At 40.8% G+C, this 19,741-nt stretch overlaps 1 protein-coding gene across 5 annotated transcripts in view; it reads right to left on the bottom strand.

Annotated features, from left to right (window-relative positions):
• The window catches only part of cep85l (centrosomal protein 85, like), a 28,564-nt gene that overhangs the window by 3,472 nt on the left and 5,351 nt on the right, over positions 1-19,741 (bottom strand). Inside the window, exons 3-14 of one of the 5 annotated variants that reach the window (XR_009793757.1) lie at positions 17,613-18,457; positions 17,325-17,410; positions 16,658-16,772; positions 16,404-16,559; positions 16,090-16,242; positions 12,282-12,436; positions 9,747-9,855; positions 9,605-9,655; positions 6,150-6,210; positions 5,243-6,041; positions 5,001-5,141; positions 4,807-4,926 (exon numbers count right to left, since the gene is read on the bottom strand). Coding sequence is in view for 3 of the 5 variants with exons in the window: in XM_061811553.1 (XP_061667537.1) it covers positions 5,805-6,041; positions 6,150-6,210; positions 9,605-9,655; positions 9,747-9,855; positions 12,282-12,436; positions 16,090-16,242; positions 16,404-16,559; positions 16,658-16,772; positions 17,325-17,410; positions 17,613-18,457 (1,968 nt within the window). In the remaining 2 variants the exon portion in view is untranslated. Of the gene's footprint in view, positions 1-4,806; positions 4,927-5,000; positions 6,042-6,117; positions 6,211-9,604; positions 9,656-9,746; positions 9,856-12,281; positions 12,437-16,089; positions 16,243-16,403; positions 16,560-16,657; positions 16,773-17,324; positions 17,411-17,612; positions 18,458-19,741 lie in introns of those variants that run through there. The other 4 variants (XR_009793756.1, XM_061811553.1, XM_061811554.1 and 1 more) reach the window with 4 other exon arrangements.

Raw genomic sequence — 19,741 nt, 5'->3', positions numbered from 1 at the left:
ACTTTCGCAACTTTGCGCATGGATGACACGCTCTCTGCTCATATTTATTTTTTCGTATAGACATTGAAGTGAATAATGTTATATGTATTTTTCATTACAATATTTATAGGCATGTCACTTGGACTTTAAGGACACTGATTACACAGAAAGCATGCACACCAGCAGGCGTTTTAGTATGTACGCAAGCTACCCCACCCCACCCCAGTAGACAGCAATAGTGGGCAAGCAGACAAGGACAAGCCTGAACAGCTTTACTGCTGATTTAAAAAGGACACTTTCACTCCACACATCCACCAAGTCCACCTCAACATTTCCACTCCATCATTTACCATCCAAGAATGGGACATGAGGCAGATCTTCAAACAACCAAAGATCAACAAAGCACTGGGCCCAGACCTTGTGTCCACATCCTACCTCAAAGTCTGTGCAGATCAACTTGATCCTGTCTTCACAAAGATCTTCTTCAACTGTGATTCTCCATCTCAGCATCTCGCCTGCCACCAGCCAACAACTTCCTGACGAGCAGGACAGAGCAGGTGAGGCTGGGGGACACCACCTCATCCACACGCATTAACAGCACCAGGGAAACCCAAGGTTGTGTCCTCTCCCTCTGCTCTTCTTGGGCTACACAAACGACTGCACCTCAAGGCTGTCAAACTTGTGAAGTTCACAGATGACACCACAGTCATTGGCCTCATCAAAGACGGCGACGAGTCTGCTTTATTGACAGGAAGTGGCGAGACTTGAGTTTTATGTGCCCAACACAACCTGGCCTTGAACACTCTAGAGCAGACATGTCCAAATCCGGCCCCCGGGCCAATTGCGGCCCGTGGACAAATTTTTACCGGCCCGCGGCCTCTATCATGAAATCAATAATATGCGGCCCGCCAGCACTGTTGACCACAGTATAAAATACATGTGTACAAAAAGCTATTTTTCATATTTTTCATTTCACCAGAAGATGGCAGTAGCCCTGTGGCCGCACTCTGGCCGCCGTGACCCTTGACCTTGCGTGATCGTTTCAGCCCAGCCCATTTCTAACATGGTGTCTGTAAACAAAAAAAGGAAAGTTGACCGCGAGGGCCGCCGCTACCAGGACAAGTGGAAATTTGAGTATTTTTTCACTGAAATACGAAACAACTGTGTCTGCCTAATTTGCCAAGAGACTGTGGCTGTTTTCAAGGAATTCAACATCAAGAGGCACTACCTGACGAAACATGCTAGCTACGACAAGCTAACTGGGAACAAACGCGGTGAAAAAGTGAAGCAACTGGAAGCTGTTTTAACGGCACAGCAAAGCTTTTTCACAAGAGTCCGTGAGTCAAATGAAAATGCCACAAAGGCAAGCTACGAAGTGGCAACGCTGATTGCAAAGCACTGCAAACCTTTCACTGAGGGTGAATTTATTAAAGACTGTGTAATGAAAATGGTTGAGAAAATTTGTCCCGCGAAGAAGCAAGAGTTTGCCAATATTTGCCTGGCTCGTAATACTGTGGTACGGAGAATTGAAGACGTTTCATTAGATATTAAGAGACAGTTAGAGGCAAAAGGAACTGAGTTTGACTTTTTCTCGTTAGCGTGCGATGAAAGCACGGATGCGTCCGACACCGCTCAGTTACTGATCTTTTTAAGAGGAGTGGACAATGACATGAACGTGAGTGAAGAGCTTCTGGACCTCCAGAGTCTGAAGGGCCAAACAAGAGGAACGGATTTATTTGTTTCTGTTTGTTCCACCGTAGATGACATGAAACTACAGTGGAATAAAGTCACCGGGATTATTACGGACGGCGCACCTGCCATAGCTGGCGAGCGGAGTGGATTATCAAGCCTTGTCTGTAACAAAGTCAGCGAAGAAGGAGGCAGCGCTACTAAACTCCACTGTATTATTCATCAAGAAGTTCTCTGTGCCAAATATATGAAATATGATAATGTTATGAAACCGGTGATAAAGACTATTAATTATATTCGCTCCAAAGCGCTGTGCCACCGCCAGTTTCAACAGTTTCTTCTCGACATCCAGGCTGAATACGGAGATGTTTTGTATCACACCGACGTAAGGTGGCTCAGTCGGGGGTCTGCGCTGCAGCGCTTCTTCTCTCTCAGGGAGGAAATTGGACAATTCTTGACTAAAAAGGGACAACCCATGCCACAATTAAATGATCCTGTTTGGCTGGCTGATTTGGGATTTTTAGTTGACATAACGCGACATCTGAATGCGCTGAACACAAGCCTTCAAGGGCAAAATGCAGTGGTAAGCCAACTGTATTCACACATCAAAGCCTTTCGGACCAAGCTGCTACTTTTCCAAAGACACCTGTCACAGGCGCAGCCCAATACCGCACATTTCCCGTCGCTGCAGGAAATTGTGACCAGTTTCCCACAGATCAATATCAGTGCGCAAATGACAAAGTATGCAGCAGACATCTCATCTCTGGTTGAGGAGTTTCAGCAGCGCTTTCGGGACTTTGCAGCTATTGAAAAGGAGATCACGCTTTTTTCCTCTCCTTTCTCCGTGGACCCTGATGACGCTCCAGACCACCTGCAACTGGAGCTCATTGAGCTGCAGTGTGACGCCGAGCATCGCAGTCGGCACCAACACCTCCCTCTTGTCAACTTCTACCGCCAGCTGGATGAAGGCAGGTTCCAAGCAATTCGGACATTTGCTAAGAAAATGCTGAGCTTGTTTGGCTCCACATACATGTGCGAGAAGACATTCTCCGTTATGAACATTAACAAGAGCCGCATGAGGACGAGACTGAGTGACTCTCACCTGCGTGACGTCTTGCGCATCAAAACCACTGCTCTTGAGCCAGACATGGACTACATATACTGCAGTCAAGATCCCAGTATCACCCTTGACATTAGTGCAGGCAAGACCTTTGTTAAGTCCTCTGAGTTGAATAAATTCTTAAATCTCAGTTAATTAATTTTTTTGTGATGGTCAAAATCACAGTTTGAATATGCAGTGATCATTGTTTTGTTTTCAGCACTTTTCCTACAGTGAGCATATAATAGTGAATAATATGTAATGTTTCACATGAACTTAGATATCCTTTATAGTTTTCTTAATTTTTTGTGGTTTGTGATTTCGGTAAAAACCTAAATGTAAAAAAAAATGTAAAAGTATGCCATTTATAATTAAATAAAAAAAATCCCAAAAAGTTAATTTGTATTTAATGTTAATGGTTCAAAGAATGTCAGGCTAAATAGTCGGCCCCCACACATTTTCACCTTACCAAATCTGGCCCTCTTTGCAAAAAGTTTGGACACCCCTGCTCTAGAGCAGTGGTTCTTAACGTTGTAGGAACTACTGAACACCACCAGTTTCAAATGCCCATTCATCGAATCCTACTTTAGTGTAAATTATTATTTTTTTCAAATTCAAGACATATAGTTTTTCTACTGGTGCTCCAAATGAACCGTGCAGAAGAAAACCAATATAGTGCATGAACTCACAACAAATTACATGCCTGCAAATCACTGCGACTTCTGCTGTTGCCTTTGAGAGACCAGTTCAGATATGTGTGGCTTCACTTTGGCAAGTGTTACTCTCGTCATTTTCACAGAAAAGTCTGTTCCTTTTTTTTATGTCCAGCATTCTCAAAAAAGACTGCTCGCAAAGGTATGTTGTAACAAATGGCATGAAAAAATTTCAGGGCTTTCTTGGCAATAACTGGATATTTTTCCATTTGTTGACACCAGAACATTGAGAGCATTTTTGATCTGAAGCGTTGCTGTTGAACCTGGCTATGCTGAATTTCAATGATTTCTTCGAGGTATTCATCATTGACTTCTGCTGTCTTAACATCGGACGTGAATGCCTGTCTGACCCATGCTGGATATGAGTTTAGTGCAGGGAAGTATCCGTCAAGAGACTTTCCAAGTTCACCTAAGTGCGTGGCAATTGCTTGAGTTTCATGGGTACAGAAATGTCACAAATTCCAGACACATCTCCGATCTTACTTACACAATTGTGAAGAGGGGGAAAAATTTGTTATTGTTCTCTGTTTGTCGTTTCCATAAAAGTAGATTTTTTTTCCCAAAAGCCTTCAGATTTTCTTCTTCTTCCATGATGTTGACTCCACCCCCCTTCATCAGCTGATTAAGGTGATTAAGAGCTGCGACTATATCAGCCATGTACGCTAAAATGAGAATGAACTTGACAATGTTGATGCTCTTCCAAAAACAAGGCTAATTCCACACGCAAGGCAAAAACACGATTCAGCACCTGTCCCCCAGGATAACCACCGAACATTACTTCAAACCCAGGGCCCACTTCTTTACACAGCTCACTGAAGATTCGGTGCCTCAGAGCACTATTTCGCACATACTGTAGTTCACACATTGCACTGCAGTTTTTAACACTTCTATCACTTTTGGGGGCAAGTTTTTGTTGCCAATGCATGTCTGTGTGGAATACAATGTGTAACAATGATGTGTGGTGCATTGGCTTTTACTAGTGCAGCAAAACCAGACATTCTTCCCAGCATGACTGGAGGTCCGTCATTACAAACCGCAGAAACCATATTCCATGGAATATTATTGTCTCTGAAGGAGTCATCCACAAGCTTCTTCACATAGGCTTTCCTTAATTGTTGTTGTGAGATGCTTACAAAATAAAAACTCATCTTTCCCACGTCGTCTTTCGCATACCGCAAAAAAACAGTGAGCTGTTTTAGATTAGCAACGTCTGTGGTCTCGTCGAGTTGAAGGCTGAATTTTTCCGGGGTTGAAATCATATCTGTGACTATTTGTCTATTCTGATGCTAATTGTGTCATTGGAAAGAAGAATTTGGGATAATGTACCTTCGGCCGCTGTTCCGAGTACCAGATTCACCATCTTTCATGCAGCTGGTTTTACAAGGGTTTCACCAATGCTGTGTGGCTTGTCATGCTTTGCGATCAGCTACGCAACTTCATATGATGCTGTGAGGATCACTTTGTTAATGGGTACAAATCCAAGAACAGATAGGCTTATCATCAAATCTGGCTCTCTTCACCTTGAATTCAGCATGCATTGTGTTATTATATTCCACATCTAGATGCAGCCTTTCCAAGTGTTCCTTTAGTTTTGCTTGTGCAAGGCTCGAGTTGCTCAACTTGGCATTGGAAGTCACGCAGATAGGATGCTGACTCCCATCCTGTTCCGTGATACATGAGAATCCATATTGTACATTTTCATCTGACCACTTTATATTTTTACTCGACATAGTATGGATTCAAATATGAAGAAAGTAATTACACGATATACTTTGATGGCATTCACACGGATCACTCCTGAGTGCACTAAATTCCTCACACCACTGATTGGCCAAGCAATGCCACGTGATTATCTGCAGCCAGTGATGACCAAGCGGGACATATCATCACGTATAGACATGATGAGTTGATGTGTCTCGATCTCCCGGGCAGAGGCTCCACCTAACCCCTGAGACCGTTGTTGGGACACACCCCCACACCCTGCTGGTCTAATCAGTATGAGTACAGTTAGTAATATATACTGTAGACAATCACAGGATTCGTCACTTTAAACTGCTCCCTTTGCACAATTATCATTGTCATGTTATCATTCATCTATAAAGGTGAAGGGCGAACGGTTAACGGTACTCTGTATAAGCTTAATAAGCTGTATAAGGCGTTGAGACACTAACTGCTCTAAATGGTAGAAGACTGCATCTTTGCACAACTGTGACTCTTATAAGAAATAGTTTCCTATTAACTGAATATCTCTTGTTCTTTGTTTTTGTTAGTTTGTTCTTTGTTCTGATCATCGTAATGAATATGTTTGTGTCTCATCCACATACATGTCAACCCCAGCAGCAGAGACAAGTTGAGCTCCTTTCCTTGAGCTCTCTGCGACAGGATGCTATGGAGAGCCTGAAGGTCAAATAGGCACAGGGACAGCTCCTTGAAGAGTTGCCCCACTTGTGCCATTTCCACGTTAGACGGAGAATACTCCTGCAGCCAGTGATCCACCCCTGCCTGCTTCTCAACGACACACATATGGAACACGTGTGTAGCTAGTGCTGTCCTCAAATCATCTGTTAGAGATGACAGGCCAAAACAAATTTTTCCTGGTAAAGACATGAACTAAACTACAGGTATTTGAATTGATACCTGTGACAATGGTGAAGATTCAACGGACGGACCTTCTTGGTTGTCAGGAAGACAAATCTGTCTTCTTCCTTTTTGTAGTCTTGTACTGGTCACCTATGAAAAACACAGTTTGCAGTGAGCATGTTTCTAAACATAATTAAAGTATTTCTTGTAGAGGACAACAAAGAAGAATAGATCACATGGACAATAAAATGACTGAAATAATACAATAGGGGGCCCCGGTGAGTGCAGCTGGAAAGCGTTGGCCTCACAGTTATGAGCCAGCCATCCTGTGTGGAGTTTGCATGTTCTCCCCGTGCTTGCGTGGGTTTCCTCCAGGCACTCTGGTTTCCTCCCACATCTCAAAAACATGCAACATTAATTGGATACTCTAAATTCCCCCTAGGTGTGATTGTGAGTGCAGCTGTTTGTCTCTATGTGCTCTGCGATTGGCTGGCAACCAGTTCAGGGTGTACCCCACCTCCTGCCCGTTGACAGCTGCGGTAGGCTCCAGCACTCCCTGGACCCACGTGAGGATAAGCGGCTCAGAAAGTGAATGGATTATCATGACATTTTTTTAAAAGGACTCAAATTACAATGTTTAAAGTGCCACTGCCATGAAATGGATGATTTTTAGTATGTTATTAATGGAAAAAACGGCTGCCGGTATAGACCTATCCGTTTTTTCAGAGCAAAACAGGATTTTGACGTACAGTATATAGGTTTTGTAACTCCCGCCAAGAAAATCCTCTTGAGAGACTTGTTTTCGACAAGAAGTAGGAAGTATCGTTGAAGGCAGGAGCGCGCTCAAGCGTTCTCGTATGTTTATACTGGTTTTACCTGCTGGAAGGAAGCTTGTTGTTCCTTTGTTAGCCAAAATGCCAGCTCATTGGATTGCTGGATATTGCTCGAACACTCGGAAGGATAAATTTACCTTTCCAAGAGACCTGGTTCGTCGTGAAAAATGGCTTATACGGGTTCAAAGGACGAGAGCTTCCTGATTTCCAAATGACAATTTAGGTGTGTATAGAGCTACTAAAAAAAAAACAAAAACAAAAAAAAAACAATACTTGGGGGGAAGACGTATTCCTTTCAGAAAGTAACAAAAGATCCGCGTCCGTAAGTCAGAGGTGCTAAATGTGTCGATGTGCCCGCCGGCACTATGTCCGCCGATCACGGCTTTGGTCGAGCTTCCGTGTCACACGAGCAGCTGCCGAAGCCGTGGCTTGCGGACGAGCACGGCTTTGGCCAAGCTGGCTCATACTGTCTGGGAGTCTGTTGTTAATTAGAAGTGATCCGCATATCATCTAAAGATGGCTCGAAACAATAGGGTAATATTGCCCCGGACACTTCACTCGATTGTGAGATGTTCTCCTCTTTGGCCTCTTTAGTTAAAAGAGCTTCCGTGTCTTTGCCCATTCACGGATTTTTCTCTCCCAAAAAAATTTTGTTCATAATGTACCATATTTTTACGTCCATAAGGTGCACTTAGAGCACTTAAATTCTCTCAATAGGGCACCTTACTTCTCCATATTGATGTCCAACATCTGTAACCGTTGTTGTGTGACTTATCCAATGAAGTACACTTGTTGTTAACATCGTTTGTGGAACTAAGGAGGTCCTTACTGCCGCAAAGCATGCTAGGAGCAACGCAAGGTATGCTGGGAGAATGTAAGATGTGTGTGCGTGTGTGTGTGGGTGTGTCAGGAACTTAACCGCGAATAACGAGGGAACGTTGTAGTTTATTGCTTTGGCCTCAGCATAAAAACAGTACAACGTATTTTTCTAAATAACCACGTACAAGTTAATAAGGTGAATATGTCATTTGCAAATGGAGCCATGAATATGGAAGGCATCCTTGTATACAGTTGTTGGAATCTGTAACTTTACTCTGTTGCATTTACTGTACTAACATTTTGGATAAATTGCACTTGAGTAGTTTGAATATACCATATTTTTTACTTAAATATTTGTTAAGAAGAAGCAATACTTTTAATCTGTTACAGTGATGTACATGCTGCTTGCTATATTGATTCATCAATTATTGTGTGTACAATCTATGTTTGGACTTTGACTTCTTGCATTGGGCACTGTTTTTTCAAGAATATAATGTTTCCAGTCGTGTGATTTGACACAAGTTCACCAAATCAAACGCTGAAAGGTGGACCCATGACCGCACAACAACCTCTCACGCCATGTCATGGATGCAGTGTAGTCTTGTGTTAGGCCAAACATGGTTATTTCAGCCCAGATGACTGCTGATGTTCCTGTTGTTTTTATCTTAAATATGCATCTTTTGGGGTAAATACTGTAATCTCTTGTTCACACATGTACGCACATACTTTATCATTATGCCTGGTCAGCAAACGGCTTCTTATATCATTTATTTCAGTCAAAGAAATTTCTCGAAAACCCTATGCATGTGTTGTTGATTTTTGGGTACGTAAAAATTTATGGCAGGTGTGTGTGGATTCCCACTGAATGTGATTGGTTACTCCTGAACACAACCACATCACAGTTATAGGAGGGAGTGCATCCTTGTTCAACCAGATTCATTTTTTAAAATGGGATTTACTCTTGAACAAAACATCTCTTTTGCAATGGTGACATGGGCAAAAAGGCAGCAATGGATAGGTTTCCAATTACACCATTGTGTGTCATCGAGGTCAGTGAACACAGGTCATTGGTGAAGTGTGAATTTTTTTTCCATTGCTTATTTATCCAATTGGTCAAAGGGTGGTGGTGACGTCATTGGAACCCTATCCATTCAAACAAGTCAAACACATACAAGATTATTTCATCTGATTATTTCCACAGTCCAGCCCCTCAAAAAGACAAATTGTAGTCCAAAATGGTGGAGAAAGTTATAAAATATTTTATTTAGGTCAAATTGTTGACACACACACACACAAAAAAAAAAACGCCATTTTACAGGGATGTGTAGACTTTTTATATTCACAGCAGCATTGTCCCTGTTTTTGTATAAATTCGGCCTGGTGATCCTATTGTGTAGTTTAACAAGAGGGAACAAAATAGTCTAGGACCGTTTCTTGGAGCTGAATGTGCTTTAATTCGTCATTTCATAAAGATCTTATCTACTGTATCATTTCTTATTTCATAAAGACTATTACCTTTTATGTGATATTGGACACCAATACCTGCATTTGTACATTCATATTTTATTCATTTTATTTGACAAGGATGCTCTGATGTAAGTTACTCAACAGTTGCTTATTACTTGTGTTTTTTTTCCACTGAGTACTTTCTCAAGTAATTATTTAAAGGTTTACTTTTTCCTTTATCTTGAGTCATTTTATTCTGAAGTAATAATACAATATTTGGCTACTCAACCCACCTCTGCCTGTAACCAATTAAAATCAGTTTTATTTTGTAGCCACTATTCCACATGTACTGTAGAGCTGTCTGTTATATAATGTAGCATTAAAATAATCAGTTCATAAGCCATTTTATTCAGATTTGTCCCTTTTGGAGATTTTGATTAGCATACCTTCAGTTGTAAGTTGAGTGTCTCAATCTGTACTTTCTGATGTTCAATTAACTGATGGGGAGCAAACATAACATGTTAATGACCACAATTATTTCATGTGTGCCTGCATTGAAGCATTTATGTGCGCGGTTCCAAACTGTACCTTACTGCTATGGTCTTGTTTCTCCAAGAGGTGAATTTTTTCCACCTCAAGGTGCTTCAAGTCCAACCTGATTCCATCCTGGAAACACCTCTGCACCTTCTGCTGCATCCTGTACACAGCAAATAGGATACAGATAGGAATGGGTGTTAGCAGAGAGATTTAGGTACCACATTCAAAATTATAGGAGCAAGACCAAACTTGTGCTCCAACAAAAATAAGTGTGTTTAAAAAAATAGAGTACAGCCTTTAAACCCCTATACATAATGGTTTCTATTTCAAAGACAGAAAATGCACTGTACTTTATACAGCAAACCATAAAGAAACTGTATTATATCGGTTATTCCAAAACATAAAGTGAAGAAAACAGATTCTAACGTCTGCATTCATAAAACATTTATTAAATGACAGGAGGTCAAAAACGTTGCTCTTCTTTGAATCAATGAAGTAACATTTCCTTTTACGATCTGTTTCTGAAAACTGCTTCACAACTGAGTTGCATGGAGTGGACCAACTTCTGGCAACTGTTGCATTCCAATCTACAATGACAAGAATGCATTGGAAGTCTTTTTTTATTTATTTTTTTACTTTATTCACTAAATGTGTTCAATTTGTAAAGAAAAATTCACATGCTGCTATTTCTTTGAAGAGCCTAAACATTGTTTCCCCTGTGCATGGAGTCATTTTTATTTGTAGCAACGCGACTTTAAGAAAAACAAAATTGAATAAAAGTACATCTGAGACAGTTCCTGTTATGCAATGTCCAGTCCTGTTGTGCAGTGAGGAGGTCGTGAGAGTAGCCAGAAATTATAAGAATACTGTAATTTAAGAATAATATGGCAACTAAAAGTAAAAAAAGGAGTCCACATAATTACTTGTGTTGGAGTATTTAAAAAAAAAAAAAAAAAAAGAGTAACGGGTGACTAATTTTTTTTATTTTTTATTTATTTATTTTTAAATCAGCACATGTACCTAGATCAGACAAAAATAAAAACAGCAATCTGCAAATACAGAGCCTGCTGAACAATCTAATTTAACTAAAATGTATTTCTTTATATATTTCATATATATTATTATTACATTCATTTCACCTATATTTATCAGCAATGGTGACATCAGTTTCACTACTCAAGTAAATGAGTGCTGCTCACTTTCATCTTTCCTCATAAGTGGTGTGCATACAATTATTACTTTTTCCTCCTTGCTCCTTTTGATTGCGCACAACCTTCTCCACAGCGAGCTCAAACAGGTCTAAGCCAGAGGAACTGTAAACGCGGACCAAAACAGCCCCTTGTTTGTTTCTCATGTTCCAAGTGGAGTTCTTCAAGAGTGAAAATTTTTTGTTAGGACCAGATGACAGTGCATAACATAGCCGTTGTTTTTGTTACTATGTAAGCCACGTGTCAAACGGAAGGCCCAGGGGTCAGATCCGATCTGCTACATCATTTTACATGACCTGCAAAAGCAAATCATGCGTGTCGACTTCCATGATTTTTGCTAAAATCTGTGGCAAAATTTCAATAACTGAAATATTGCAAGCATTTTTACAATAACTTGAACAATCGCTGAGCAAACTATTATGCTTGACTCCCGATTTCAAAACTAGTTATCCATTAATCTGTTGTGGATACAGTACATTGTAATATAATGAGGCTGTTAAACTCATATGGTTTCACAGTCATAATGGCCAATCTGAGGGGAACCGTGTTATGCCAATCTGCCCCTTGACAAAAGTAGGTTTGACATCTCTACTTTAAAGGAAGATTTCGCCCATGCCTTACAAAAATCACTCAGTTTGAAAACGTTGCATCTGAGTGGGGCCACAAAACTGTGTCTATTCACGTGACAGTCTGTTTCGGTTTGAGTGGTGAAATGGAGTTGAAACGTCACTAGTGGTTACTTGAGTTGGTAAATTAGAGTCATGTGACAGAAGTTCCTCTGATAAACCGAAACAAATAGATTGCGCAAACAATAAATCGATAAAAACTCAAGCAGTGAAGAGAATAGAGCTCAATGTAATGAAGACAAGTAGTTTCTTCTTCACAAAAAATATCTAAATAAAACAAGTACAATTTATCCAGTTATATAAGAGTACAGTGGTGCTGTGAGATAAGAGTTTAAATCAATGTGGCCAAGCTTGAATCTCAAAACATACACATTTCTGAAAACATATTTCCCGATTAAAAATGAATGGAAATGCAGTTATTTTTTCACCCTCCCCAAACCATTCATTTTTAAAATTTCATAAGGAAAAAAAAAATGCACCCATCTGTATTTTACTGTATGAAAACACTAATAAAATTTCTTATCCATATACAGTGGGAAGAAAAAAATATGTGAAGACTTTGGAATTTGTTATTTTTCTGTAGAAATTGATCATAAAATGTGGTCTGATTGTCATCTAAATCACAAGGATAAACAAACAAGGGTTCACATACTTTTTCTATCCCTTTGTAACCTGCCAACACAGAAAATCTGAGCACAACACATTACTCTTCCAAATGTATTTTACTCTCACGAAATACTGTAAAGGAGTACCCGTGCACAGATGCGATCAGCTCCTTCTCTCTCCTGTCTTGTTTCTCAATCTTGACATCTTTCTCTTTCAACAAAGCAGAGCTGTCCTCCAGGTTTTTTTGCAACTGAAACACTGTTTTCTCCAGCTCCTGAGCTCTCAACTGCACCTCTTCCAGCTAAGCACACACAAGAAAACAAAAACAGAATGTACTGACAACATTACAACTGGAAGAAAATGTCACAATTAAATGTGTCTCACTTCAGTCATCTTTTACCAAAAAATTTAAACCACGCATTGGTAATATTACATAATAAAAATCAACTCAAAAGCCTTTAATGTCATTATATAGTATATTATATGTGCATACAAAGACATAATGAGTGGTTCTCCACAAGATGCATGTGTGAATAAAATAGAATAACATCTTGGATAAAAATACATAAAATACGTACATTAAGGCACAGTTATTGCTAAAATAACTTAGAATAAATAAATGAACAATACATGGTAGAAGACAAGAGGCAGTGCAGTTTGCGTGGGTGGTTTTAATAAATTGTTTGGATACTTTTTGAGCAAACACCATTTAAAAGTTTATCAAGGAAATGTTCATTATTAATATTTTCATTGAAGGAAAAAAAATCCCAAAATACAAAATGTAAAACTTGAATTATTGTAACAAGCCATTTTGATACTGTACCAGTTTGGAATCTCTTATTTGAGCCAAGAAAATACTCCAGACAATACGATAGTTTGTGAATATTAAGTGACTGAGAAGGGAAAATATGTTCCTTGTGAATTGTGAGACAATGAAATTATGATGGATTTATATTGGAAACAAAGTGGAATTCTTGGAAAAATAAAAAAGGGAAATTAATTCAAAAACATTACACCTCCTCCTGTATACCAGTACTGTAGTTAAAATCACAAATCATGAGACTCATGGCCCAGATCAAATTTAAAATTGTACAGAGGATTTTTAAAGCACTACAGAATGTACTTTCTATCAACATTCTATTATGAATTATTATTCCAGACTGAGCTAATTACAAACAAAGAGACAGCTTGCATATTTCAGTTGGGGGGAGGGGTGACCTTTTGAAATGGACGAGAGGAGTTATTCTCAAAGTTTTTAGTAACACCTAAAAAAAATACTTAGTACAAATACAAGTATTAACTTGATACCATTAAAATACAGTAGCCTAGGTGTTCATGTGGGGGGGGGAAGCAAACATTTCATTATATCTTTATTATATCTATATCTGTTCATACAACAGCAGGTAAAAGAGCTAAGATTAGACAATACAGTCAAACATGACAATGTCAGCGGAACTTCAAGCTCTTAGACTGGAATCTAAAGTCATGAAAAAAAATTATGCTGGACAGTCAATCACAAACCATGTGTGACAATCACATTTTCTGAGGCAGTCCAGAAGTGCAGATTAAAAAGTTCAAGATGTCCGCGCTCAAGGTACAGCAAGATACAGTTGCCAAGTTTATCTTTCACCGTGTCCACAGATTGGGAGGCCCTTGTCAAGGAACCCAACCACGTCCCATCATTGCCAAGTTTGAAAAGAACAGCAGTCTTTGTGAATTCTTTCGACCGCTATAATGTCAGAATGTTAACATTAAAGGTATGTGCTGCTAGTGACAGAACCCAAAAGCTATCTGTATTCTTTATCTCTTCTTTATTGACAGGAACCCAATGTTCTCTTCAGGCTGTCCTCAATCTCATAAACAGTTTCACAAATATCACTGTTGACACCATCAACAATAACCCCAATAACAGCAAACCCATGGAATTCTGTAGATTAAATCCCAGGTTACCCCATTCCTAAAGGAAAAATTAAGTAAGGACACGGTGGCGCAGCTGGAAAGCGTTGGCCTCACAGTTCTGAGGACTCAGGGTTTATTCCCAGCCAACCCTGTATGGAGTTTGCATGTTCTCCCCATGTCTCCGTGGGCTTCCTCCGGGCAATCCGGTTTCCTCCCACATCCCAAAAACAAGCATTAATTGGAGACTCTAAATTGCCCATAGGTGTGATTGTTCGTGCGACTGTTGTCTGTCTCCATGTGCCCTGCGATTGGCTGGCAACCAGTTCAGGGTGTACCCCGCCTCCTACCCTTTGACAGCTGGGATTGGCTCCAGCACTACCGTGACCCTCGGGAGGATAAGTGGCTCAGAAAAATAGAATTAGGTTATCCACTCTTCAGAAAAGTAATGAGGAGGACGGCCATAATGGTCCCAAATTTAACCAATTACAATACAGTACCTAGTCAAATGAATGCACTACTTCATTCCTGTCTAGAATTGGAACAGAGAGAATGCAACATTTAACTCCCATTTATTTATTTATTTATTTATTTAAGTCTCAAGCACCATAAATGCTTCATGAACTCAATAATCACATCCACCTTAATGGCTGGGTGGCAAAGTTTAAAATCTACTGGATCTCAATTAGCATGTGTTTCCAGTATGGTGTACCGAAACCCCTGATACGAGCTGTTCGGTCCCTTTGTCACGATTTTCTTCATAACTTTTATGGACAGAATCTCTATTAGAAGCCGAGGCGTAGAGTGTGTCCTGTTTGGTGGCCTCAGCATCGCATCTCTTTGCAAATGATGTGGTTCTGTTGGCTTCATCAAGCCGTAATATCAAACTCTCACTGGAGCGCTTCACAGCCGAGTGTGAAGCGGCTGGGATGACAATCAGCACCTTCAAATCTGAAACCATGGTCCTCAGTCGGAAAAGGGTGGCTTACCCTCTTCGGGTCGGGGACGAGATCCTGCCCCAAGTTGAAGAGTTCAAGTATCTTGGGGTCTGATTCAAAGTTCTCAATTTACCAGTCAATGAATGTTTCTAGCTAGAGCTGTGGGTCCTGACCAAAAGAACAAGATCCTGGATACAAGCGGCCGAAATGAGTTTCCTCCACAGGGTGTCCAGGCTCTCCCTTAGAGATAAGGTGAGAAGCTTGGTCATCCGGGAGGGGTTCAGTACCAAGCCGCTGCTCCTCCGCATTGAGAGGACCCCCCGCGACCCGACCCGAGAAAGTGGTAGAAAATGGATGGATGTATTACCCATTGCATTAGATGCCACTAAGATAACAAATCTATCAAACACACTCACACATACGCACAGTAACACCACTCACGGTAAATACTGGGAATCCTCTCAATCACACTCTCGTTCTATTGACTTACATAGTTGACATAGTCACTCACATCGCACGTCAATTGTACAACCGGGTTCATGACCCTTTTACTGCATGCTTCTTCACCTGTGGTTATCCTCTTTGAACATGTCCAGTCCTTCCCTCACAGGGTGTAAGCACTACTGCCCCATACAACACTAATGTTTCATTGTTCTAGATATATAATGATTTACTTTTCTCATCTTGTTTGCAATTTGTGCTTTGTCTTTTGTGTTCCTTTCTCATCCCCACAAGAAAGTTTCTTCTGGTCAACTCGGATTCTCAATAAATAGCCATAACGATACTAAGAAACCACAGTGGGTGCTTAAAAACTCCACCATCACACAGTAAAACTGTCCCGGCATAAAAGCGATAGAGGACACAAAAATAGTAATAATAAAAAAAATAGATGTCATAAAACAGGAATACACTTCAATTGACAGAAAATGTAAAAATGTAGATCACATGGAAAATAGAATTGAACAATTTTCGTTTCCTTGTGGTATGAATAATGTTGCAGTTTTTTTATTTGTTTGTAACAATATTAGGTATTTTTAATATTTGAAAAAATAGCGACTAGAAGAAGTGTGTGTGTGTGTGTGGTGTGTGTGTGTGTGTGTTTGTGTGTGAGTGCGTGTACCTGCAGGGCCTGGACTTGCACCTCACCCAGAGTTGGAAGGTCAGCAAGGTACTTCTCCAGAGTTTCAATGCGTTGCTGTTTTTCATGGTTCTGTTCGCTCTCCCGCTGGCATTTCTTTTTCAGACTGCTGATGTATCGATCCCTTGTCTTTATCTGATTGCAGAGACATATTTCTATTTAAGAAAAATACTGAAAAGCCTGTTTGAAAGAAAAAAAAATACAAAACTGGAAACAAAAAGGCTTCTCATACAAGTAGTCTGTTTTCTTCAACTGTTGTTCTGATTGTGTGATTCCAAATTGAGAGGTTGGACTACCTTTTCTTCCAGTTTCTTAAGATCTTCAGTATATTTCTGAGTGGCTTGCTTGTACAGCTCGTTGAGATGAAGTACTTCCAACTCAGACACTGCCAGCTTCCTACTGAGTTCTTCATCACAACACAGTCGGTCAGATGGCACTTCCTTCACTGAATCCTATTGGACAACGACAATTGTTACCACAAAGAACGCATCACATTCACAGTGTAAAACAAGGATCTGAGGATTAATATTTGTGACAGTAAGGTTATTACCTTCATCTTCAGGATTTGAGGATCATCAAACCACCTCTGACTGTGGAGCACCTGCTGGGCTCGCAGCTCATTTTCTCTAATGCGGGCATGGAGCTGCAGGATTTGTTGCTTTTGTCTGAAAGAGAAAACTTTACTCTCATCTCTACCTGCAGTGTACCAATTACACTTTGGAAAATGTGTTAATGGTGTGGTATTTTCTACTCGCTAAGTAAAGCAGAGACTTCAATTGCTGTACACGATCCACATACTTTGCAATACATTTGTTATTGTCAATCTTCCCTTGACATAATGGTTAATGTTTGGTTGTTTTCAATAGAGTAATCAGCATGGTGTAACACTGGTTAGCACATCCACCGTCCTTTTCCAAGAATGGAGTCTAAATTAAGGCTCTGGTCTTCCTGTGTGGCGTTTGCATCTTTTCCCCGCACTTATGTTGGTTTTCTGCAGGTACTTCAGTTTCCCCTCACATTCCTAAAATACACATTAGATTCATTGACGCTTCTAAATTAATATTGGATGTTAATATGAATGGTTGTCAAAGGTGCCCTGCGATTTACTGGTGGCCAGTGCGAGGTGTATCCTGCCTCTTGCACAGGCTGCAATATCCATGACTAGTGAAGATAACCTGTGTAGAAGATGTTAAGTCTGGACAGTGGTCACCATTTACCTATCAATTTCCAGCTCTCTTTGTCTCAGCATACCTTCTTTAACCTTCACCAGAGTGTTGACAAAATGGGATGTCCCCTGCAGCATCTGCAAATGCACAGGCACGTATGCTTTCAACTATGTAATAGGATGACACGTGCAAAAATGGTGCAAACTATGCAATGTCCCCTTTTGGTGACGTTTAGTTCAGCTGTGAGAGAAAACAAGTCTCAAATTTTGGGGGGATATACTTTCATAGATGATACAGCAGCTTTCCCAGGGTATCCCAATGGGTGACATTTGCTCTTACCTGGTTGATGCCTTGTTGAAATGGTGGTCCCTCTCCACCACAGACCTTTGTCTCAGTATCAACTATCTGGCCAGGTTCTGCTCCATGCTCTGCTTTAGAGCTGTACTCCATCTGCTCTGTCAGCCACATTTGTGTCCGTACAGCTGGCTGAATTGGAGAGTCTCTGTCAACTGGATGTCCAAGTGGTGAGTCTGCTAGCTTGGATAAACTGAGGCCATAAACCTGATCCCCTCGCTTTGCCAGGTTAGCCTCTGCTAAACTACAATAGTTTATGTCCAAACTGCTGTGTTTAATGGGTGAAGACAGAGTTGAGGACAGTGATAGGTCTGTTTCCAAACCAGATCTACTGTTATATTTGTTCCAATAGGAGGAACCAGCACCAGGAGAACACTGTAATAAGCTATGACAGACCCAGGAGGGAGACACAGGTAAAAAAAGATCTCTATTTAATTCACCGGGTTCTTTTCTGTCGCCATAGTACAGACCCCTGTCCAGGGACCCATGTGAATCTGTTCTCTGTTGGTGGACTATGTTTTTGGAGTTCTTTTCAACACCAGATGACAACTTCGTGAGAGATGACCACCTCCTGATGGGTTGCTGGTCCTTCATGTTAACACTTGTTGGTGCACTAAGAGGAGACGTGACTGGAGGGGTCAGCTGCCAAGACTTGCTCCGATGACCTGTGCTACTGGGTGAGGCTATCATTTTCAGACTGGTGTATGATGACGTCGTAGGAGATACCGTGACATGGACAATAGGGAGACTGCTGCCGAGCCCATCCTCCTGACTGGAGTGACGTCGAGACAGTGGCTGAAGAGATGGTGTGGTGCTTGAACAGGAGTCATCTTAAGGATGTACAGAGGAAAGAGCATATTAATAACACACACTGATCATCATGCATGTAAATCATGGGCGGCTGTGGCTCTGTCAGGAGAGCGGGTCGTTCAGTGACCCAATCCCAGTAACCCTATGACTGTCTGCATCTCGACATGTCCTTAGACATGACACTGAACCCTAGATTGCTTGCAGTGGGCTTGGCAACGCCTTGCATGGCAGCAGTCGTCAATTGTTGTTTTAATGTATGTGAGTGGATGAATGTGAGAATTTGTCAAGCGCTTCGGGCAGTTTAATGGTGTAAATAAAGCGCTATAAGTGCAGTTTATTTACCATTCATATAAAGTGGGGCAAAAAAGTGTTAAGTCAGCTACCAACTGTGGCAGTTGTCCTTCTTAAAAAGATGAGAGACCTGTAATTTTCATCATAGGTATACCTAATCTACGTCAGACAAAATTGGGAAAATAATCCAGAAAAAAAAAATCACATTGGAAAAAAACAAATCAACTGGGAGCAATTATTAGAAAATAGAAGACATACAAGACCATTGATAATCTCCTTTGATCTGGACCTCCACGCAAGAGCTCATCGCGGGAGGTAAAAATGATCCCGAGAAGGGTGAGCAAAAATCCCAGAACCACACGGGGAAACCAAGTGAATGACCTGCAGAGAGCTGGGACCAAACTAAAAAAAGCTAACCCCAGCAACACACTACAGGGTCTCAAATCAGATGTGTCCCCCTGTTTAACCAGTACATGTCCAGGCCCGTCTGAAGTTTGATATAGACCATTTGGATGATACAGAAGGGGATTGGGAGAGTGTTTAATATGGTCAAATGAAACTAAAATATAACTTTTGGGGGAAAACTCAAGTTGTCGAATTTGGAAGCGAAAGAATGATGAGTTGCATTCAAAGAACAGCATACTTACTGTGAACCATGGGGGTGGAAAAATCATGTTTTGGGGCTGTTTTTCTGTAAAGGACCGAGGAGAGCTCATCTTTTTGTAAAGGAATGAAGGAATGAGGCCATGCATCATTAGATTTGAAGTGAAGGCAGCTAAGGCACTGAAGACAAAATGATGCTCGGTCTTTCAGCATAACAATGATGACAAACACATCATCTGGCAATAAATGAGTGGCTTCGTATCACAAGATTCTGGACAGGGTTCATACTCAGTCTGACCAAAAAAAATTAAGGGTTTTTTAGGGGCATTCTTAGGGGCTGACACGAAATATTTAGGGCCGACACGGGAAAAATTTAGGGCCGCCATGAAAAATTTAGGGCCATCGTGGGA

The sequence above is a fragment of the Syngnathoides biaculeatus genome, chromosome 23 (genome assembly GCF_019802595.1).
Source record: "Syngnathoides biaculeatus isolate LvHL_M chromosome 23, ASM1980259v1, whole genome shotgun sequence".
Classification (NCBI taxonomy): domain Eukaryota; kingdom Metazoa; phylum Chordata; class Actinopteri; order Syngnathiformes; family Syngnathidae; genus Syngnathoides; species Syngnathoides biaculeatus.
The sequence above is the reverse complement of the archived record's forward strand: the minus strand, read 5'-3'. Positions and strand labels throughout refer to the sequence as shown.